We start from the raw sequence: 24,187 nt of genomic DNA on the forward strand, positions 1-24,187 counted from the left end.
GCAAATATGAAAGAAGGGCACTGTGGTTTTATGCCCTGGAATTAATGTTTTACAAAGAGAATTATTTGGAGTACTGTATTCATTACTATAAAAATATTACAGGAGGATCATCCTCAGAACTCTAAAGCCCTTTACGTAAAAATAGAAATTTTTTAAAAAGCAGAACCAAGTTTTTCAAAACAAAAAAGGTGCACCTCAGTAGTACTACTTATCCTGCAACACAGAATTCTATTTTAAACCAAGATGTTAATTTATGTCTTCAGTGTTTATAAATGTTTATGCAAAGGATTTTATTTCATCTGCAGGGAAAAGCAACCTACTTTAGACATTTCTCTACTTGCCTCCTTTGTTTGCTGTCATAACTGTAGTGTCCTTTCTGTGAGTCAAATGATGCTTGCATTATTTGGAGATAATGTTAGATAAATTTATACTATACTGAAAGCAGTACCATAACAGATTCATCACTTCGCAGAGACTGGTGGCTGCATTTCTGAAGAGTTCCCTAGGGAGAAATTTTTCCCTGTGTTTTTTAAATTACCATCTTTACCTTTTTGAATCACGAGTCTTCAGAAATGTTTTAAAACAATGAAAGAAAAGGACAGATGTTTAATGGTATTTAGATGAGTTTGAAAAATTCTTCAGGCATTGCAAAATGGTTCCATACATCCTTGTTGTGAAACCTGACTTTTGGTTCCATCTCATTAGTACCTACTGCTTGCAAATAATATGGATTTCTCAGATAATTTTGCAAAAGTTTTGTTTCAAAAGAATATTTTAATTTCGTATTTGTGAAATTAGTCTTGGTTGAGAATGCTGTCAAAGTATCTTATTCTAGCTAGCTTATTCTTACCCATACGAAAAGGTTTCATCAGCACTTCTGTTCTAAAATACCCATGTTCACAAAGCTGTGGCTTTTGACTGGAAAATCCACTTTAACTTCAGCCTATATAATTTTTTTCTTTATGATTTTTTTGGTTTTATTTGGGTTTTTTTTCACTGTTTATTGACTTAATTTTTGGAATGCTTTTTAGCTTCTTTAACACTTAGAAGATTTGTTTGGCTTCTGAAGTGACATTCTGATTTCTTCTGTTTCTTACACTTACCACATGTTTTTGTTTGTATAGTGGTTACAAATGAGAGTTACTCCTTAAATCTTTACGTGTTCCAACAGAAAATTATTTATCTGATTAATTTGCTTTTTAAAATTGTAGTAAATGTTGTGGAGCATTTAGCTTGTAATAATCACTTATTTTTATATAGAAAAATCCAGTTTAGGTATTCTGTGTGAATATTCAGTTGTATTTCATAGCCATAAAATCATTTAACAGTCCTGAGATAAAATCGAACCTTGTAAATTTCATGTGGTCTTATTTCTGATTCCCAGTACATAATTATGATAAAATCTGTATCTTTGGCTATGTAGGATATATCACTAAATATGTATATGTTTGCTGGGGTCTTTCAGTGACTGATTGTCCTGTTTAGCTTTTTTTTTAACCAGATGAATTCTTGGTTACTATCCACCCTGAAGAACAGGCTTGGTTTAGGAGCTTTCAGCATAGGCTGACCCTGGCAGGGACAATCTGATCAAGTTGTAGGCTCCTAAAATCTTACTTACCCAGAGAAGTCATCTGTGTTAGTGACTCTGTAGATGATAAGCTTCCATGAAAATGGCTTTTAGTTTGTTCTGCTAGGCTTATCAGCATCTCTTTGTAGAAGAAGCAAACTATTTAGAGTCTATCTTACATCTAAACCAGAAGCTTTTGTAACTGTGAAGGAGCTCAAGAAGGATCCTACTGTTTACCCCTCAGGGGCTGAGATCCTCAGGAGTTTTAGCAGATTAGTGCTGCCTTTCCCTTAGTACTCAGTTTGCACACAGCTCTTGGGATTCCCAGGTCTCAGCAGTGAAAGCTGTATTTCTCTTTATTGCTTCATGGCTGATCTTCATTGCTTCAGTGGAAGATTATTACATAGGCACTGAATAGCAAGGCTCCATTTTCTGGGTGGATTTTTTTAATATATGCTTGGAGGTGACCTGAAAGCTATTTGTCAAGTGCTACAGGTAGGACACCATTCTCTATTAAGTATTCCAGAAAGGTGTCACTTCTCATGTGTTTTGTGCTTCATTTAGTTTTGCATTTTCCATAGTTTAAAATGAAGTTTTTTATCTTTCTTTCCAGAAATAGCTCAGCTAGCTAATTGTGACAGTGGGACAGCAGAAACTCTGGAAGTGGATGAATCAGTAAATGTAAGCTTTCTATTATGTTGCTGCTTTTGCTGAATGTGAGCAAGGAAAATCTGTGTGTGCCCCCAACCCTGCCTGTTCTGTTTTCTCCTGGTATGTGTAAAAAGATTTAATGAACATTGGCTAATACTCACACTAACTCTGTGAAGTTCTTTGGGCAGAAGGTTTTCAGAAGGTATAACCAAGCTTTCTACCTGTTTTTCTAGAAATCTGTGTCTTCATCTTCCACAAAGTTAGTGTTTATCATGTGGCAGCAACTGTACTGCAAAATCCACCAGTGCTTTCTTTTTTCCATTCAATGGATGTATTTCTTTTTCTTTTAGAGGTATTGGTAAACTGTTTAATAAAACAAGGTATTTTAAAGAGATTTTAGAAACAGTCCATTCACAGAGACAGCTAATGATCAAATTGAGAGATTCTGAACAGATGCAGTGAAGAGACGAGGAAGAAATGAGTAAAGTTAGCAAGTAGCTTGGATTCAGAAAGTTAGTTTACAGTTTGAAAGATTGTGCATCATTCCTCTGAATCTCTGTTCAAAACCTCTTGTCTAAGGAGTGCGTATCTTACAGTATTATTTTGTGAGATGTTTGCTGAGAATGACAGAAGAAAAGCGAGTTGGAGATAGTGGGCTTAAACACGATTATTTTAAATTTTTGTTTTTTAAAGTTGGTTCTTTTACCTTAGATTTCAATCAATAGAGGGATGAAGTTCTAACGCTTCAGTTTTGATTTTCAGTGCACGTGGATATCCAAAATGAGCAGTTTTAGAGGATATCTAGATAATTCAGTGGTACTTAACAAGTATTTACAAATGTTAGCAGGCATGGATTGTGTGTTAGACCTGTTCTGATACATAGCTGAGAACACATCATTCTCTGGTACATGTTATGTTATATTGGGATATTTTATAACATTTGGCAAAGTGCCACCTATTGGGGATTCTGTAATTGATAAGAAAAGGTGTTTCTTATTCTGCTGCTTTCATTCATCTGCTTTTTAAGTGCTGTATTAGACCTGAGCAGCATTTAGTGGAAAGATACTGACAAATTGGAGAAAAAACAGAATAACTAGAAGGCTTAAGGGAAGTGCTGAAGTACTTAACTGAATCTAAGGTGCAAAGTGGCTTAGCACTAGCTAAGCAATTGAAATTGTGAAGTTATTTGTGTTGTGCAAATGCTGAAGAAATGCAGAAAGAATAATGTGTTGTAATAAAGGAATGTAAATAGGAGAGATGATGAAATTAGTAAAGAAAACTATGGAGGGAATATTTGGAAGCATCTCAAAGTATAGCTGTGGAACAAGCACTCATGGAAAGTGACAGGAAGCAAAACTTTGAAGTACAGGGTTGCTCACAATCATCATAAACAGCAATTAGGAAGAATCCTGTACTGGCAGACAAGAGTGCTGAACAGTTTAGTAAGTCCTCTCTGTCAAGTCCTGTGTAGTTAATTTTATTAACATTTTCACTAGTCTTGCACTGAATTTTCTTTAGCAAGCATGTAGTTGAAAATGTTTCAGCCAGGTTTGCTTTCAACTTCTGACTGTTACTAAGCTGCCTCTATAGGGCTCATGGGATTTCTTGGAGGTTCAAAAGACATTTGAAAAAGATCTTGTGGGTTTGGAAGTCTGTATTTGGAGTCCTGTGCCTTCATCTTTTCCCCCTGAACATCAATCCTAATTCACACATCTTCAAGATGAATTAAAAATTGTAACTAGAAAAAAGGTTTGCCATACTCAGGACAACTTGGTTTTGAAAAGGTTCTGACAAAGAAGTAGATTAAAGTGACCTCTTCAGAGGTAGAATTAATGCATTTTTATTTTCCATATTTTTCTCTTTCAGTTTGTCTCTCTTCACCATCCTCCCTGTTATATCACACTCTATGCTAACATTAGTTTGAAGTGTGCCAGAGTTGATTTGAGTTTATTTTACTACCAGGCCGTAATACTAAAGTCAGGTTTACTAAAATGGAGAGGCAGTGTCCAACGAGTGCCATGTGGAATTCACAGAAGTCCATGACTCAGATAAGAATTGCCAGTGACTGCTTTACCAGAAGTCTTTGTGTCTGTAACCTGTGCATGGAGAGAAGTGGACAGTTGGCTGCAGTGCAGCAGATACCTGTTTGATGAAAAAGCAGCTTTGTTTCAAGAGCCCCTTGGTCCCTCTCTGTGTTGGCTGTGTGGCTGTCTGTCCAGAGATTTTACCTGGTTCATCAGTGTGATAGCCTGGTGATAGCTGTTTGTTTTCCCTCCCTGATTTTGAAAGAAAAGTATTGTATTAACTTTGTTCATTCTCATCTCTTACTTTGAAGAGCTCTAATACCTCGCTGAAGCTGCAGAGGAAGCCTCGGGAAAGTGATTTTGAAACAATTAAACTGATTAGTAATGGAGCTTATGGGTGAGTAATCCCTGACTGTGACAGCTCATTTGCATTTTAGTTTTGCTTAATTTCCCATTATTTCTAATTTCAGGGGGCTTTGAGTGAGGGAGTGAGTTTGCACCCTGCTTTTTTCATTTTGCATTCTTGTTTTTTTGCTAGTTATTTTAAGTTCACAAGGTTTTGGAAAGTTTTCTAGGCAGTAATGAATTACTCTGTGCTGCAGTAAATTAAAGTACTGAATATTACATCAGAAAGATTTTTCAGAATAAGCATGCCAGTGATGAAATGGGAATAAATCACAGGGCAGATTTAAGCTCACCTTTATAATACTGCAAAAAGTCTGTGTTTATGCAGATGTGAGAGAGAATTATATGTTATCTGTAGGGAGACAGATTGATAAAAATGAGTGCTAACTTGACCTAGAAATATTGTTGCAATAAAAACAAATTTCCTGAAGTATGACCGCAAAACAAAGACAAAACAAATGACAAAAAACAAAAAAAAAATGACAAAACAAAGTGTTTTGTTACTTTGTGTATGCTATTCTAGTTCTCAAATTTTAACCAAACAGCTTGGATACTTGGAGAGTGCACAGTTTACTGCCTAGTGATATGTAAGTCATTGGAAGATATCCTAGAAGACCAAGACAAAATTCTGGTAACCTGGGCCTCTAGATGAACACTTCCAAACATTTTCCAGAAGCACTGTGCAGTGGTGGTGTCCATGTTCAGTCCCCTCTTCTGATCCTGTACCATCTGTTAGACCCTTGTCTGGCTCCTCCTCAGCGCTGAAATGTATCAAGACAGGAGCTTTCGTTCTGTGTAGCTTGCAGGAACAAGAGGGATATAAACTGGCTCAGAATAGAGGGGTTTCCATCTTGAGAGGAGGAGCCCAGTGCCGAATGTCCCGGTGTCACAGCCTGGCAGAGGAGGAGGGTGGTGCAGCTTTCCAGCACAGACCCCGCTGGGCTGACTCTGCTTGGGGCAGGAAGTGGCAGCGAGCTGCTGGGACTGAGCACTCTGTGAAGGGCGCTTGGACAGAGGAGAAAAAGCACCTGCAATCTACCCACTGGAGTTTTGTGTGCCTGCAGAATGGCCTGAGGCTGCTGGGCTCTCTGAGATGAAATTTAGTTGGGGGTTGCTGTGAGTTCTGGAGCAGGAGGCATTTAGTGCTGCCTAGACTGTTGGCAGTGGTAATTTGAGTGGAGGCCTTGTGCCCAGACGTCTTTTCATAACTCAGCAAAAATCCCAAGCAAAGTAGTAATTACTAATACCTTTTAAATGCCAATAATACGCAAAATTGTCAATGTAATGCTTTGAAAATTGGATGAGAACCTTATAAATATGTAAAGAAAAGAAAGGTGCTAGAAAATAACCATCTTGAGGTATATCCAAATTCTTCATGAATCATTATTTTCATTAGCAAGTGTAAAAACAGAGGTAAGCTGCCAAGTTATAATGCAGTAGTATTAGTGGAAATTGAAAAAGTTCATGACTTTAGTGTGTGATAATACTTCCATCCTTAAGGAAGTAATAACAAAGTAGATTTTGCTGGGGTTTATTTTTCTTTAAATGGTTACTTCTTAGAAGAAAAATAAAAAAATGAGAAAACAGCGTGTAGTGGATTGACTCTGGCTGGATTCCTGGCACCTACCAAAGCTGCTCTGTCACTCCACAACTGGATGGGGGAGAGAAAAGTATGATGGAGGTTTCATGGATTGGGATATAGACTGGGAGAGATAAGTGATTAAATACCATCATGGTCAAAACGGACTTGAACTAGGGATAGTGATTGAATTTATTGCTAACAAAATGAGAGCAGAATAATGAGAATTACAATGAGACTTTAAAAAAACCTTCCTCCCACCACTCATCCTTCTCAGCTCTGCCTTCTCACCCCAGCAGTGCAGGGACACAGGGCATGGGGATTATGGTCAGTTCATCATGTGTTCTTCCTGCTGCTGCTCAGGGAGGAGAGTCCTTCCTCTGCTTTTGTGGGGCCCTTCCCATGGGACACAGTTCTCCATGAATTTCTTCAATCTGAGTCTATCCCATGAGCAACTGCCTTCCCCAGAGTGCTACAATGTGGGTCACTCTTCCTTGGGGTGCAGTTCTTCAGGCACAGCCTGGCCTATGCCAGGGTCACAAGTTGTACCAGGAAACCTGCTCCACTCTGGGCTCCTGTAGCCCCTCCACTACCAAAACCTTGGTATACGAACCCAGTGCATGGAGAGAGAAAGAAATACAGGGAAATGGGAGATGATAAACTTCTAAAAGTGTTTACTCACTTTTAAAAGTGATTTTAGCACCTGTTCAATACTGTAAATTGAGCAGGCTGCTCCTGAGTTCCCTAGGATATCACTTTTTCAACACTTACTTGCGTGTTTGAAAATCTCTACTGTGTCAGATGGACTGTAAAATCAACAGACCATTTTTCTAGTCTTTGTTAGAGTAGGGTTTTCTTTTTGGTGTTGGCACCAATACAGTTGATGGTTAATTTTACTCAAAAGTTATGGTCAAGTTTAAAGGAGAAAACATCAAGATAGCCTAAATGCTGTGTAACCCATCTATGAAATAGAGTGTAATAAACCAGTAATACCTATTTCTTGTGAATATAAAGCAAGAAGCTGTCCTGAAGGCATTTACTGTAGTTTATTTACAGGTATAAGTAGCTGAAACTAAAGTTATTATTGTTATGCTACAGCAGTTGTATTTTCCATCCTGTGTTTTTCAGGCCATTAATTTTTTTAAAATAATCTAAGTATATGTGAGTTCTGCCTGTGCTTCATTGATTCATTCTCTAAAATATGTCAGTGGGCGTATTTTATCCTCTGACTTAATAAAGCTGCAGTATGCTGTTGTAATATTTTACTTATTTTGAGGCTATAATGGAGGGTTTAAATCTGAACTAATTAAAGAAACCCTATAACATTCTTTTCCTTTGCTATGGTGTTTTTCTTTTATCAGTGAAATAGCTTTGATTACTTGACGGGGTAATTGTTGGTCTTGGCATGTTGTAGCAGAGATTTGTCAGATGTGTTAAATTTGATGAGTTTAAATGTAAACTATTGGTTTTGTGAAGGTTTGAGTAAATATCTTAGCAGTTTTCTGCTTTTAATTGATTGGATAAACTCATCTGTAGTGCAATTAAATGATTGTATAGTACATGAGGTGTAGTAGATGAGTAGATGAGGCTTTTGGGAATGGCTAGGAATGTACAAGACATTAAATGAGCTGTGAATCAGTAAAGATACAGGATTCTGGCCAAGTTAATGGTTTCACAAGCTGTCTGTCCGTGGACTTTATTCAGCCAGACTAAACTCATATTTCCCAAATTTTAAATTTTACTGCAATCACAACGTTTTTTCCCATATTTCATCTTTTGAGAGGTAGCACGTAGTAGTGTTCCATCTCTTCAAGTTAGCATCAGCCTGGTTCCTGAAAAAATTCAACAAAACAAAAATTACATTTTATTTCAGGGAAGCAAGTGATATTAGTTCAATATCCCTTCAACACTCTTAAACTGTATCAGTTTAAAGCAAATACACGATACCACTTCTGCTCCTGCCTGGAGTGTTTTCAGTTTGCAGAGATGATAATGTACATGACATACTGGCTAATGGTGTTGCTTGATTTAAATTTAAAAACTTGGAAGCAGTGTGTCTTGAGCAGCTGCTGCGTGTAACTTGTGAGTACTGCTTCTGTCCCTTCTCCACTCTGGTGATAGTACTTGCTCATGTGTAGTTGTATTTGGAAGATGATTAAGAAAGTTACCAGCTGTAGAACAAAACCCCATCAGTTAGGTTAATTCATCATCAGCCTGGCAGCCACTAGTTCAAAAGTGAGAGGGAGCAGGTGGAAGTGTCACTTTGTAGGTTCATTAAAAGTAGCACAAGACAGTTTACCCATTAGAATTTTGGACTGCAGTTTGCTTTGAACCTGTGTATACTAGCTGCTGTAAAGATAGAAGGCATTGGTACCATTAGGTACAGAGAGGTGGTTTTATTACTCAAAACTGATGACATATTAGAACAGCTAGGACTGATACCAGTTGGGAGAGAAGGATCAAAGCCATCACGTTCTCTTTGTCATATGGCCAGCTTCTCATTTCCCACATAACTCTGATCTGGTCACAGGCATTGCTTTGTTAGGAGGTGGTACAGTCCTGCTTTTAAATTCTGATCTTAAATAACTATCTATAAACTTTACCAAATACTATAAACCACAGCATCAGAAATAGCTTTTCTTCACTGGAGTCAACATGAGACATAATTTCAGGGTATAACAGAATTTAGCAGTCTCTTCTCAGGAAATTGCTTGTAAAAATGAAACAAAGTTCCTGGCCAGCAGGTATAATTTTTAAGCAGTTAGTACAGTACCTGTGTCTCCACAAGGAGTTCAGGGTCCTATGACAGATTAAAAAATAGTGTCAGCTATGTTAGCCTTAAGCACTGAATGTAGACTAGATTGTAAAATGACTCTAAAAGTTGGAGTTACTGGAGAGCTATAAACTCACCCTGAAACCTGTCTATCTGGATATTTTTTTTTTTTTTTTTTTTTTTTGGTAATTAGAGATTTTTCAATTTAGAGAAAAAACAGGAATCATGACTGTAAGATTGGAGTAATAGATGGCATGGTATTTAGATTGGACTAATTCAGGAACCTAGTTATATATTTTAGCTTGTTTTTATCATCTTACCACTTTTGCGGTGTTTTATAGTTGTGCCTAACTGGAGGTACTGTAGAGAGAGATTTTCAGATTTTCAGAGGGATTTATGTTGAAAGTGAAATAAGGTAATGTTTGGACACTGCCAAATGAATATTCTTTATTCTTTATGAATGTTCTTACTTCTCTTGAAAACTAAGTTTTTTTTGCGTATTGATCTACAGCATTAATAAAATGAGGAGCACTCGCATACCCGTTGAAATGTACACAGTGAAGTCAGAGGATGCTTTGGAAACTCTTGTTTCTGTGTTACGAAAACAGAAAGCTGAGGGAGGAAAGGACATCAAATTCTTCTTTTGAAACAGTATGAGGATGCAACAGTACCGCTCTGGTTGTGGCTTTGTGGGGTGACAGGGCATGCCACTGTCATTCAGTGATTGACAGGACAGTCTGGGTGCTCTTTCTATGCTGTTTTTGTGTCAGAATAATTAAATTTGAACTTGTCTTTATAATACGCTGAAGGTCACAGGCAGCATTTGATGATCAAACATGCTGCTGGCTGGGGTATAGTTTTCTTCATAAGGCGTGAATGTTGTTTGCTGGGTTTACTGTGACCAGAGGATATGAGAGATGTTAGACATTTTTGTATCTTAAAGATCATTTAGAAGCACTCTGTATATAAATTGTGTATGCATGTGTAGAAGCAAGAGAGACTGTTGTGTTGCAGTTGCCTCGTGAGTCTGGTACATTTGAGGTAAATAGCTTTTTCTCTGAGAAACAACAGAATCCTAGTGGAAAGTTACCTTCTTTTGTCTGTGAGACTGGTGCAGTTTATACAGCTGGGAAAATATAGCAGCATGTCCCAGATATTTACAGGACTAGATAGTCCTTGGAGCTTACTCTTTAATAATTTTTAAGTATGTTAGTAATGATTTTGCAGATGTGTATGATCTGAAAGGAGGATTTATTAAGATGCTGTAATAATATGCTGTGGTGTCTGTTTGCCTTTTAAGAGTCCATCTTGGCACACTGTCCAATTTGAAACTCTAGAGAAGTATTTGAATGCCAAGTCCTCAGTCAGTCCTTAGTTCATTCATGTAACTGGATTTTTTTGAAGGATGGAGACTTTAGGCAATAATTTTGTACATGCCAAGAAGGCGGAGAGGGTCTGAAACAGGTAAAAGAGAACATATTTCGGGAGATTATGAAACTGACAGGAGAAAGCAACAAATGAAGAGAGGAAAACCAAAATGCAAGGGAAAGACCAGCCCAGGAAGGGCTTTTAAGAGTAACAGTTGAAGAGAGAAGTGAGTATGAGGGGAGCAGTAGGAAGAGTTGCAGGACACAAGGCATGATGTCAGCAGGGAGGAGTACTGGGGCTGAATAACTCAGTCTGTATTCCAGCTTGGGAGGGGCAGAAGGGAGTGAGACTCAGTAGGAGGCACAAAGGGTGGGGTTTGTCATGGGTTTTGCCCAAGGTAGTTTTTACCTGCTTTCATAATTGCGTAATGTTTCTACCTGCCCCATGCTCAGACAAGAATGAGGAGTTAATGAAAGCTTTTGGAATCAGTAAGAGAAACTATGCTGGCTAGAAAGTTTTCCTTCATAAAGGAAAGAAGTCCTTTTTATCAGTGCCTATAATTTTGGTAGCTGTGTGAAGATCTTTATAGAAATAGTAAGGCCGGTGTTATTTTTTGTGTTTATGTAAATAATTATATACTGATAGTTGAACCTCATGGGGATAATTAATTGAATTAAAAAAAAAAAACCTTCACAGTTGAATCCCATTTCCTCCCCCTTTCCCCCTCTATTTTCTCCTTTAAGTGCTTTCTTTCCATAAACACTGTGATAATTACATACTGGAGATGGAATAAGTATTAAAATGCTATGAAGTAGATTTCAAGCAAGGCAAAAATGTAAAAATGTTCAGGATTTGCCTCAAGGGATTTTGAGAAATGCAGCAGTAAAGTCCTTCTGAGTGTTTCACAGCAGGGTAATATCTTCTCCTTAGACCTGAAAGATAGAAGAGTTGCCCAGGTGAGGTTTTCTTTTCTTTGCTTCCCTCACTGCATTGACTGTACCAAACCAAATATACAGGAAGCCTTGTTCCCAGCACCCCAGTGGAAATTCTGCAAGTCAAGATGTGCACCACAGCCCCACACTGCCGTGTAGTTTAGCGCAGTGAGGTTTGTTTCAGGTTACCTACTGGTGACCTTCCTCTGATATGGATCAGTGCTGATGCCAGGACTGAACAAGAACAGGAGATTTTGCATCTGGTAATGAGGAGCCACCCCTTAGAGTAACTTCTCAGCAACCTTCATAAGAGACCTTTGATATGTTTTAAAATCTTCTGGACTGAGTCTGAGTCATGATTTCCTTTCAGCACACCTACAGAGTAAGCATTTGTCACATTCATATATAACATCGTACCAGAGCTGGATTTTGTATGTAATCATTTGATCATGGGAATGCCTGAAATCTGCCTGGGCTAAAAGCATTTGCTGTTATATCTGCTGTTATATTTGCTGTTGTTTGGTTGGGAGGGGAGAGGGAAGGGCAGCAGAGTTGTTTGTTTTAGTTTGAGTACTAATTTGTGTTAACTGAGATTCATCCTAGTTTTTAAACAAAATTAGATTTGTAACCATTCTTTAACCACTGAAAGACTACACCGAATTGAAAACAAGTGTTTTTTATGATATATACACAGTTTAAAACAAATTGAGTGAAAAATGTATTTTAAAATGCCTTTTTAGTAACTTACCAGACTTCTTTTCTCTCCCATTCAAACTTTTCAGTGCGGTTTACTTTGTGAGACACAAAGAAACCAGACAAAGATTTGCCATGAAGAAAATTAATAAGCAGAATCTCATCCTCCGAAACCAGATCCAGCAGGCCTTCGTTGAGCGTGATATCCTGACGTTTGCAGAAAATCCATTTGTTGTCAGCATGTATTGCTCCTTTGAAACAAGACGTCATTTATGCATGGTCATGGAATATGTAGAAGGTAAAATTCTGTTTTACAGAGGAAGGAGAGAATTTCCTTACACCACAAAACAACCCATATGGAAGTTAAATTAGAAGGGGCCCCCTGTGTGTCCTCTACACTATGGCAATTCAGATTTAGGAACCAGATCCAGCAGCAAGGTGGTTCTTTTTTTTTTCTCACCAGTCATTATCTCCCAGTAAACAGCTTGTAAAACACTTGTGTTCCAGCTATAATGGGAAATAACTGCTCTTAGAGTAAGTTCCTTATAGATTGTAATGGAAAGTGTGCTAGTGTTCAGAGTTCATGTGGAAATGTTTGGTTTGTTTCTGGAGCTGAAATTTTCATTAGCAGCTGTTGGGGGATTTGTAGTAGTTATTTTTACCAAGAGAGAGGAAAGAGGAGAGGTTTTGAAAAGGTGCTAATGCTGAAGGAGAGCAGTGGACAGAAGCAGTACTGAAGAGATACCGAGGTGTGGTTCTGTGGGCTTCCACCACCCCCCCACCCGTCCCCTCAATTTATGTTTGTTTGTTTTCTCCTTAGGTAGTAGTATGTTAATGGTTTTCAGCTGAATCCTTGTAGTGCTCTCTCCCAGCTTCACACTACTTCGAGTACAGTAGTTGAGTGGGTTATGTGTTTGGATGAATCGTCTGACTAGAAAATAAAAATTTATGACTGCAGTTTGTGTTCCTTTCAGCATCATGTATGGTTTATACTGATACACCTCAGAATTTACAGAGTCATCTGGACCATTTGTTCTGTTTCCACAGGTGGAGACTGTGCTACTTTGATGAAGAATATGGGTCCCTTACCTGTAGACATGGCAAGGATGTACTTTGCAGAGACTGTTCTAGCCTTGGAATACCTTCATAATTACGGAATTGTACACAGGGATTTGAAACCTGACAAGTATGTATATAGAATATAACTGAAAGAGGAATTTGAAATTGTTAGATAAAATATAAAAAATTCAAACTTGCTTTGAATTATTTTTTTTTGTAAATGTTATGTCGATTCACAATTCCTTTACAGTATTTGAATTTTCATTACTTGCAGTTACAGAAAATGCATTTTTTTCTGAAAGAGCTGCTAATAATTTTCTGTGTTTGAGATGGGAGAGGCTATCAGAGTAGCTAAAAAGTATTTACGCTTCTGATAGAGGGAAACATATTTTGGTTGAGTTAGGAAAAATTTTTTCAATGTGTACTTAAACCGCTGGTACAAAATATCATCAGCTTGTGGTATTTGTATGTTTGAAGGAAAGATTAACCAGATCTGGAGCTATCTCCTGTTGCTTGGGTTTTGGGGGTTTGTTTTTTGAGGGGGTTAGGGTTTTCAACTTCAATATTTAAAAGTACAGTTGCTTCTATTCAAGTTAATTAACATTACAGCAAGTGGCTGAAATACAAAGTATGGCACTTGCAACTCCAATAATCATCTTCCTGTTTCACAACAAAGGAAAAAGAAATGAAGTCATGAGTGTTGATTGACAATACGTTCATAGCCTGATACCTTAGGACAGTGTAATATTAGTTACTAACTTAATACTCAGAGGTTTTTTCCAAATGCATGATCGATGCAGCTTGTTATAGAGGGAAAACACTCACCTCACTTCAAAAATTACATGTATTCTATTTTAGGTCTTTCACATGATAGCTTTTTCTTCAAAGACTCAAGTGCTCAGCTCTCAAGACCTCTGTAGTTCTAGAAGATGTTCAGTTGCACATAAAAAGTTAGTTGACTTCTGATAGTAATATTAACAATAGTAGGGCTTAGATTTTTAACCTGTTCTGATATTCTATACCAGTTAAATTACTTTTTGAGCTGTATTTATAATCCTAATGAAATTTATAGTCTTAATGAAACGTTTTCCTCTAAGTATTATAATTGTAATAACAATGAGAAGCACGTAATGTTGGGTTATATCGAAGTGACTTAATAACTTCCTGTTTTCAGTCTGTTGGTAACATCCATGGGCCATATAAAGCTTACAGACTTTGGCCTGTCAAAAGTGGGGCTGATGAGTTTGACTACCAATCTGTACGAGGGTCACATTGAGAAGGATGCCCGAGAATTCCTCGACAAACAGGTAAGAAACAGCCTTTTTCATTTCTACACTGAATATTCACGTGAAGTGATATTTTGCCAGCAGAACATGCTGTAATACTGAATAAACCATAATTATTTCTGCGTTGGTGTTCCAGCTGAATATGTCAGGTACTTTATCTGGTGCCCTGAAGATTATTCTAGGCTTTTTTCCTTTTTACATTAAGATCTATTAGTAAGATTAACAACCTAATTGTGTGCAAGTGAATGTGTGAGAGAGACAAATGGAAACCTGTTTTGTAAAGAATTCATAAGTCTCAGCAGACTGCTTGTGGAGCTCATTATGCCTTGTACAACCAAGGGTGCTAAAATCTGTGCTTTGGCCCATTTCCCTTTAAGCATGCCTCATTACCATTGCTCACAATCTGTTCACTGTAAAAATTACTTAAGATAAAACCATCACAACTTTCATATAAGGACAACAATAAGTTATCCTGTTTTAAGTTAAATAAAATACTTGCCATGACGGATTCCTGTGTACGAAGCACCAACTGTCCTTTGCATGACAAATATGCAAATGTTGATTATGGTGCCTCTTAATCTGGGTAGGTTGTTCTAAAAACATAAGTTGTTATGCAAACTCAGCAGACTAAACTCAACTGAATTTCATATTTTTCTGTGTTTTCATATTATTTTACATTTCAGGAATTACAAAGAGTGTGCCATAGTTCAGTTAAGACTTGCTTTGCCATCATGCTTGTTTTCTTTCTTTTAGGTCTGTGGTACACCTGAATACATAGCTCCTGAAGTGATACTGAGACAGGGTTATGGAAAACCAGTGGATTGGTGGGCCATGGGAATTATTTTGTATGAGTTTCTTGTTGGATGTGTGCCATTCTTTGGAGATACACCAGAAGAGCTCTTTGGACAAGTAATCAGTGGTGAGGATCGTTACTAAAAAAAACCCAAAAGCTGTTAACAGTAAATATATTTGAGTTTTACTGATAGGCTACACAAATTGCTTTCAAAGCAGTAACAATTAATTTAGATTAAAAGCTGGACTTACTGTATATTGTTGCTAAATACAGAAGTTCATTGATATAGCGTCCAGGGGTTAAGCTGCACTGTTTGGAAGAGAGAAGCTATGTTAGTAAAAAAGTAGTGCCACTGTTCAGTAGTGATTTCTGTCTTTGGTAAAGAAATTATACCAGGGAAGAAACAGTTAAAATGAATCTGCGTAAATGGGAAGATGCCTCATGGCACAATGAAGAAATTAACAAAGATGTAATAAAGCCCTAAAACAAATGTCTCCCAAATAATAAATAATGAGAAAAAGAAGGAAACTAATTCAGTTCACAGATTGTTAATGATTTCATTGGTGATTGTTGGAGTGTAATGTTATTTCTGTAGCAGCTGTTCTTCTTCCATTTAAAATTCAATAACCTTCTAGATCTTAACCTGCAAACTGACCGTAAGTATTGTTATGTGTCTTGTGACAAAACTGAATGATGATTAAACAGAATTGTTTGCTATCCTACCTGCTGTTTCCATAAATTTCCCAAATGCATACATGCAGAGGGTCACTATTTATGACACAAGATTAACAGAATGGCACCTCTGTTACTAAGTATTTCCCAGACTGTTTTATGGTCTGCTTAAGAAGTCCAGTAGTTGAGAATGCATTTCTAGTTCCTCATCCTGTGAGAATGCAACAAATCCCCTTTTGTACTCGAGACATTCTGTCATCGTCTTTCTTTTCTCTATCTGAAGCTAAAAGCCAGGCTTGTTTGTAAACTATTAAAATGCATGTGACATTCTATGTGTACATGGATTTTAACCATGTTGTTTTCTGATGTAGTATGCTGAGGCCTGAGTGGCAAGAAGAATCAACTGTTTAATTAACACAAGCAGCAAATGCTGTCTGTTTTCTGGGTGCGCCATGGCTGTAATGCATATTCATGCTTTATTTTCCAAATCACATTTAAACTGCAGTGGAAGCTGTAGGCAGGCATACGTGGCAATAATTCATGTTTTTATTGCATTTCCAGACACACACAACTGTGTTTTTATCCTTATACTCTCTGACCCGGAGAAGGGGAGGGAATAGTCTTAAAATTAATGACAAAATTGGTACTTTCTGCTTTATTTTGCACGTGGTATTTATTTTACCTTTTGCAAAACATATCGTCATGCGTTAGAATCTGGCTGATGCTTTTGTAAATACCCTCATCTGTTTGAGTGTGTCAATTTATCTTACAGAAATTATTCTAGAAGTCTGTACTTGTAAACATCATCTTTTCCCACTCATCCTCCAAGACTGTTGGTTGGCTCAGTTTCTTGTATTGATGTTGATTTGTCAGTTGCTTCTCTTTTATTTGAAAAATCCTTACTTACTGAAATAATTCTTAGTAGCTCTAAAAGAGCTCTAGTTGGCTATGTTTAGTGTGTGCTAAAATAAACAATCCCCTTCTTGACTGTAAGAGCCATCTTAAAGAACAAAACTGTAGCCCAGATTTTTCTTCCAGTTTCTGTGAACAAAATCTACATTCTGTTTAAAATTCTACTTTTAAATGTTGCTGCCTCCTTTTTAATTGTAGATTGCCTTTCCTGCCCTCAGGTTGTGCAAGGACAGCTGTGGGAGGCCTCAGTGTAAACTTAGATACCTAAAGAATTTAAAATACTGCTTCAGAAACAGATTACATTTCATGTCTGTTAATATCAATACCTTCCCTTAAACGCTGAAATGTGAAGGTTAAGGGAAGGTTAAACCTCTGTGTAGCTTCTGATGATTATTTATCCAGTTACGATTATTTTATAGAAGAAGTCTAGATCATAAAATGACAACAAGCTCCGTAACAGCTTTCAGTATTTCTGGAGCTCCAAGTGTGCTTTCTCTGATGCCAAAATCCTTGTACCTCCCAAGAAACTTCTGCAGAGTTTTAAACCTGTACCGTATTACCTTTGTATAGGCAGCTTCAACTAAAAATCAGGCAAAGCATGCTGTTACCAAGTTCATGCTCATACACAGCATATCCTGTCTTGATTGCATGGTTAAGGTCCAGTTTGCCATGAAGTGTAAAAGCCATAGTAGGGTAAGAGTCAGTAGAGGGAGGTGGTATGGATGTATGAGACTCTGAAGAAAAAGCTTCATTGTCATACATGTTGCCAGAGCACAGTGTGACACCTTGACCCTTAGCCATGGGAGTAATGACCTCAAGGAGTCTACTAGCATTAGAGAAGGAGCACAGATCTGAGCAGCAACTGCCAGGTCAGGTCAACAGTTTCCATCTTAACAACAGTTTCTATGCAGCATAACTACAGTTTAAACCATGGTTTGATGAGGGAAGAGAAAGCATACAAGTTGTTCTAATATTTTGGAAGTTTTCCATGAGCCAAGCATTCATGTATTCTGCTGTTAAACACAGTTTTGTGTTAAATGATACTTCCGAAGGAAATGGGAACATAGTATGTTTATGCAGTCTGTATAGAGTGTAAAAATTAGAAATAATTGGTATGCAGCAGAGTAAGTTGAAAAAGTTGCTTTAACTCTACTTTGCTGTTAGGTCACTTTTGAGAGCGTTCATGCAATTTGTGCTGGGATCAGACTACAGCAACATTAAACAACTTTCTTTTTTTTTTTAGATGAAATCAACTGGCCTGAAAAGGATGAAGCACCACCTCCAGATGCCCAGGATCTTATTACTCTGCTGCTTAGGCAGAATCCTTTAGAAAGACTGGGGACAGGTTAGGAGACACTAATTTTAAATCATTAATGTACTAGAAATAGCTTCTATATTCAGGATTGGGAGCTTTTGTTCACCTGTTTGTTTTGCTTGGGAAACATCTGTCATGATGTGCAGTATGACAATAACCATGATAATTTATAAATTCAGACCAGTAATACAAACTTAATGTGATTATGTCCGTCCTGGTTTTTGTAGGACTTAAATGTGCTCATTTGCATTTACTCTTCTCATAATTTGGTAAATATAACAGAAATTTCTCAAAGACCCTGTTAGTCAGTGAATGGGGTTTCTTCATGAGTACAGTATTAAATGACTAAATACAGAGATCTAGGAGGGGAATCAATACACAATTTCTTTTTTCAGAGGTACATTAGTCAGGCAGATTAATTCCTCCAGGTGTTAGGGTGGGTGGTGTGTATTCAAACTGCTTATTCAGAAATTACTTTCTGAGGTTGTGTGGTGAGAGAAGTCTTGTCATTCTCATTTATCAAGCACTATTGCCTTGTGTGAAAAAGAATTTTAAGAAACCTGAATGTTAAGGAAGTATTAAGACTTCCATAGGTAATGAAAGTACTGTGCATTAATGTAGTAGTTTATTTGTTGGTTGGTAGACTAGGATTTATTTGGGAGTTTCAGTGAGAAGGCTGTGTGTGTGTGTGTGTGTGTGTGTGTGAGTGAGTGATTTTTAAGTGTTAATATATGGGAACCCTAGTCACTGACTGCCATCCCTTTAGGCAGAGAACTAGGTAAGCACAGGAAAAAAAAAGCTTCCCGCATAAAAGAGCCCTGATATAAAGGTGCAGCCATATTTACAATGAATGCTGTATGCCATACATTTGGGATGCCAAGGAAACAAGTGGCACGTTGAGTCAGCATGAGAGTACTTGACAAATTGCTCAGAAAATTGAGTCCAGTTGTGCCACTTATTTTTGACCTAATTAAAAAGAGGCTTTAGGAACCAGTTCATAACTGGCCTTATCACAGCTGCTCAGGGGAAACGTGATTATAACCCACACCCTGATTACTACTGACACGGTCCCAAATGACATGTCTTCCTTCAGTTTCCTTCAAGGCATGGTGATGTGGCTGGTATGAATGAACTGCATGTCCCTCTAGCCTGAGTGTCTTGGATCTGTTTGAACAACCCTTCACTGTAACTCATGGTTTGGACTAAGTGGCATCCAGCAAGGTTTATTGCTGTCCTTTGCCCCATGTTAAACAAGTTAGAATTGAGGAAGTTGTCATGCCCCAGTAGCTTCTCCCCTTGCTCTACTTGGCTACTTCATCTGCTGCAGAGGGCACCAACGCCAAAAGCAAAATGAAAATCCACAGCTAGTTTTATTTTAAGTACACTATTTCGAGGCACTGTTGTTTCATTACCAGGATGGATTTCCAGGTAAACACAGTGTTAATTCAAGACTGTTGACCTGGGAGAGGCTGGATCAGAAGTGCGTTGCAAATTCTGTGTCTGTTGCTATACAGCTGGTGGAGAAAGTGAATTGGGTGAGATAAGGCAGGTTTAAATACTGAATGGTCAGTGCCACAATATGAAGCACCTGTGATGCTCAGTCAGGAACTGACATCTCTAAAGCCTCTGGTCTGTCTAAGAGTTGGCATCTGAAGAAGGAAATGAGGCAGGTATTTCTTTGAAGCAGAGGGTTCAGAAACCACAACAAAGTTGATCTTTAAGTGTTAAAATTAGCTTGCAGAAATGGAGGCTGCAGTGTGACAGGTCCCGCATGGGCTCTGAAAAATGGCATGGTTCATACCAGGCTCCACCATGCATTTCAAATTACAGTCCTGTCTGTTTAATATTTATTAGCAAGCTGCATAACACTTGATGAAGATCGTAATTGTTTGTTTGCTCAGGAGACCTGAGTGGCAAAGGCAAGTTGAAAGAAGAGATACGGACAGTATACCTACTTTGAAGAATGAAAATAGCAGTAAAAAGACTTCTTTGAGCTTGAAGTGTCTGATACCAATCAAGAAGTACACAATTCTGATGTAATATCTATCCCATTACTGTGCTCAAAGAAATATTCACTGCTTAGCTAGTGACTTGTGATTTTGGTCTGCCTTGGCAAGATGTGGCTTCTTTGAGTTTTTCCCTGGTGCAGTGTGAAAAGCAAAGAACCCAATCTAGAAATCTCAACACTGACTTAGAAACCAATCCTGGAGATTTCATTTTTTCTCTCTGTAGCTTTGACATAGAGAAGTATACATGCTGTATCAATGTGCTGAGTAGACCCTGGCTGGCCACTAGTACCCAGCAAGTCTCCTCCCTCCTCGGCTGGATTGGAGGAGAAAATATGCCAAAGGTTTGTGGGCTGAGATAAGGACAGGCAGTTGCCATCATGGCAAAGCATACTAAAACTCAGGGAAGTTTATTTAATTTGTCATCAATTAACACTATTGCTTTACTTCCTCCCTCCAAGCAGCGTGGGAGGATGGGAAAGGGGGGTTGTGGTCAGTGCATCACATGGTGCCCCTGCTGCTCCTTCCTCCCCACACTATTCCCCTGGTCCAATGTGGGTCTCTCCCACAGGGTGCAGTCTTCAGGAACAGAGTGATCCAGCATGGGTCTCCCATGGGGTCACAAGTTCTGCCAGTAACCATGCTCCAGCTTGGGCTCCTCTGACACAGCTCCTACCTGGGCACTGCTGCCACACAGGCGTTAGTGTGGGATGACAGTCTACTTCAGGGATCCACCCTGCTCCACCATGGTCCTCCATGGGGCTGCAGGTGGATCTCTGCTCCACCGTGGTCCTCCATGGGCTCAGGTGCAGCTGCCTCACCATGGTCTGCACCACAGGCTGCAGGGGAGTCTCAGCTCCAGTGCCTGGAGCTCCGTCTGCACTGACTTTGGTGTCTGCAGTGTTGTTCTTCTCACCTGTTCTCACTCCTGTCTTCTGGCTGTTGTGCAACACTCTTCCCCCTTCTTTAATACATTATCCCAGATAATGCTCATGGGCTGACAGTGGGTCCATCTTGGAGCCAGCTGGCAGTGGCTGTGTTGCATATAGAGGAAGGCTGCTTCTCACAGAAGCCACCCCTGTAGGCTCCCCACTGCCAAAACCATGCAACAGAAACCCAAAACAAGCTGGCAGCAGGTCTTGCTGCTGCAGGTTACTTGTTCAGATTTTAGAATTGGATGGGTGTTTATTAATTACATCATCTTCAACCTTCCCAGGATGAAATTTCCAGTATTTCATTGTGTTCTTAGAGTTGTTTTCTAACTTTAAACTAGTGTGATAATTTAAATGCACATTAAATGAGCAGGCAGTAATAAATAAGAGAAATGGTAGAGTATTTCCTGTAGAATTGTGTATTGCTGTCATAAAACGCTGAAAGGATCTCTTAAGTCAGCAATAGTATTTATATTGAGCAACTATTAAGGATCATTCTACATTACTTTATGACTTGTACTTACTCACCTAGTGCACATATTTATATTTGTAGAACTGCATATGATGGTTCTGACTAATGTGTAGCTAACAGATTTGTACATCCGGAAAAATAAAAATCTTCAAAGAGGGAGATGATAAAACAATAAACTGTTAAAAGAAATGGCCACAACAAAACAGAGGCAGGGAGTGTTTCTGACAGGTTCAGGATAGTCTTTATGGGAATGGGTAGTAGATGTTCATGTGTACAGCAATGACTATGGCTTTCCATGATTATTTGCGTTGTTGGTTGGGGGTTTAATTCATTTAGTGTCAAAGGATTTGGTACAGTTTGCTCAGTGTTTTCCTCTGGCTCCTCCAGGTGGTGCATATGAAGTAAAGCAGCATCAGTTCTTCAGGAGCCTTGACTGGAATAGTCTGCTGAGGCAGAAAGCCGAATTTATTCCACAGTTGGAGTCTGAAGATGACACAAGTTATTTTGACAGTGAGTGTTTTACAGTAATAAAAAAAGTGATGAATGTCTTTGGCTCTTGTTTACTGCTCTTAAAATCTCCTCTTTCAGAATCACTGGCAGCTTGCAGTTCCACTGGTGAATTGACACATCAGCAGAAATAAGCTTAAAAATAAAACTAGATTTTTATTTAATAATAAAACATGGTATCCATTCTTCCTGATAAATCCAGATATTTTATTATTCTTGTTTGTAGCTCGTTCTGAGAAATACCACCATATGGAAACTGAGGAAGAAGATGATACCAATGATGAAGATTTTAATTTAGAGATAAGACAGTTTTCCTCATGTTCACACAGATTTTCAAAAGTAAGTAAAAATTTCTGTAATCTTAGTATGTATTGTTCTACTTTTGCAGAATTTGGAAATGTTAACTATAGAAGAGATCTAAAAGACCTTATTTTCTCAAGAAACTATGAAGTTAACTGAAACTGAGCAAGAATACAATGAATACCATTAAATCAAAATATGGGAAGATTGTGTAGAAAAGTTACTTCTTGAATCTTTAGGCTACTAATGGAAAATTATATAAATATTATGGTATTTTCTGCAGAAGACTCATCATAGCATAACAGAAAGTTTCAAAGAAGTGTTCTGTTAAATGTTAATGCACATTCTTTGCATTGGTTTCTTTATACATAGTTTTCATGTTGCTCCAGTTGTGTCCTGGGTGTCTTGTAGGTGATAGCATAACAAATATTACAATACTGCCATGTAGTAGGTATAAATTTAATTACATTTGACCAAAGGAAAAAGCAAGATAATGGTTAACATGTGTTCCAGTCATGGAGAAATGTAGATTTGAGAGAGTGATCTGAATCCTCTGAATTGAAGGTAAAACTGCCCAAAAGGTAGTATACTCTAGTAGCTGAGATGAGGGCTAATTATTGCTGATCAGAGATCTGTAGAAGCAGAGTGGACATGCTCAGGCAATACAGTGGAGGGTGAATTGGCAGGAAATAATGGAAGAGAGCACCTAGGATTTTTGCTTTACTCTCTTCGCTTACATTTTGAAATTAGGAGAATTCATAATAAGAAGAGGCTCTATTTGTGTCCTCATATATGAGGAGCTAAGAAAGCATTTTATGAACTATTGGAAATTTGAAAAGCTTCAAGAATTTTGAAGTTTGCACTCTGAAATACTATATAAGCATTTAAAATCATAGAACTGTAGATCCTGCATATCTTTTTTTTATTATTTTAAATTTCTCAGTAATGACTCAAATTTTTGTGGGTTTTTTTTAATAGGTTTTTAGTAGTATAGATCGAGTCACTCATATTCAAGGTGAAGAAAAGGAAGATGCAGGAGACAAAACAAAAAGTGTAGCATTGCCTTCTGTGGAATCTTTAAGCTGGAGTTCAGAATATTCTGAAATGTAAGTAGAAGGATGTACAGCAAGTCATCTGCATCCTGCTTGCCAGATAGCAGGCCTCCTCCTTTCATTAACTGCATGAGAGTTTGCTTATTCTTTCGTGCAGACAGCAAGTATCTACATCCATCTCATCTGAGACTGACAGTAGCCGGCAGCAGCGCAGCTCTGGTTTGCTTCCAAAATTGTCTGTGTCAGCCGAAGGAGAGCACGATGAGTCCAGCAGCTCACGGGGACCCCGGGAGGAGCAGGAGAAGTCTGCATTTGTGAGCGATGAAACAGTGCAAGACGAGCCTGAAGTAACCACTCCCGCAAGTACAATCAGCAGCTCCACACTGTCAGGTAGCTCGCAGTGGGTGTCTTGGCTGGTGATACTACAAACAGTTGCAGACCACCTTCTTGTGGCAGTAGCATTCATGGATTTAGAAGCCGTGCATTTCAGAACTGCTTTTAAAAACAGCTGTCCCAACAGAGATCTGGTTTGGGATCAGATCTGGCACTCTGTACTACACACTGTGTGTTTTAAATTAAGACTTCTCTGTGATGTACACCTTTCAGAATTGAGAGTATTTTCTTTGACTTGTGGAAGTCATTTCGGTCATTACAAATCTAGGAGGAGGTGTTGCAAACCATTCTCTGTTTAAGTAATTTTGGGCATTGTTTCCCTGCATTTCAGTAGTCTCTAGGGCCTTAGTTTCTTATCTACATATCTACCAGTCTTCAGCTTATTTCTCTTTTGTTCCTCACTGAGTTTTTTTCAAGATACACTCTTCTGTTCCCAAGCCCTTGATTTCCTATGTAGTTCACATTCTGCTTCCCTTGTCTAAAACCTTGATGTTGA

At 38.3% G+C, this 24,187-nt stretch overlaps 1 protein-coding gene across 2 annotated transcripts in view; it reads left to right on the forward strand.

The window, feature by feature from the left end:
- The window catches only part of MAST4 (microtubule associated serine/threonine kinase family member 4), a 198,992-nt gene that overhangs the window by 161,277 nt on the left and 13,528 nt on the right, over positions 1-24,187 (forward strand). For both annotated transcript variants that reach the window (XM_066339021.1, XM_066339020.1), the window contains 11 exons: positions 2,181-2,248; positions 4,554-4,639; positions 12,082-12,290; positions 13,040-13,178; positions 14,226-14,358; positions 15,091-15,256; positions 17,958-18,059; positions 21,827-21,949; positions 22,173-22,285; positions 23,225-23,352; positions 23,456-23,688. In XM_066339021.1, the coding sequence (XP_066195118.1) occupies positions 2,181-2,248; positions 4,554-4,639; positions 12,082-12,290; positions 13,040-13,178; positions 14,226-14,358; positions 15,091-15,256; positions 17,958-18,059; positions 21,827-21,949; positions 22,173-22,285; positions 23,225-23,352; positions 23,456-23,688 (1,500 nt within the window). The remainder of the gene's footprint in view (positions 1-2,180; positions 2,249-4,553; positions 4,640-12,081; positions 12,291-13,039; positions 13,179-14,225; positions 14,359-15,090; positions 15,257-17,957; positions 18,060-21,826; positions 21,950-22,172; positions 22,286-23,224; positions 23,353-23,455; positions 23,689-24,187) is intronic.

The sequence above is a fragment of the Sylvia atricapilla genome, chromosome Z, assembly GCF_009819655.1.
Source record: "Sylvia atricapilla isolate bSylAtr1 chromosome Z, bSylAtr1.pri, whole genome shotgun sequence".
Lineage (NCBI taxonomy): Eukaryota > Metazoa > Chordata > Aves > Passeriformes > Sylviidae > Sylvia > Sylvia atricapilla.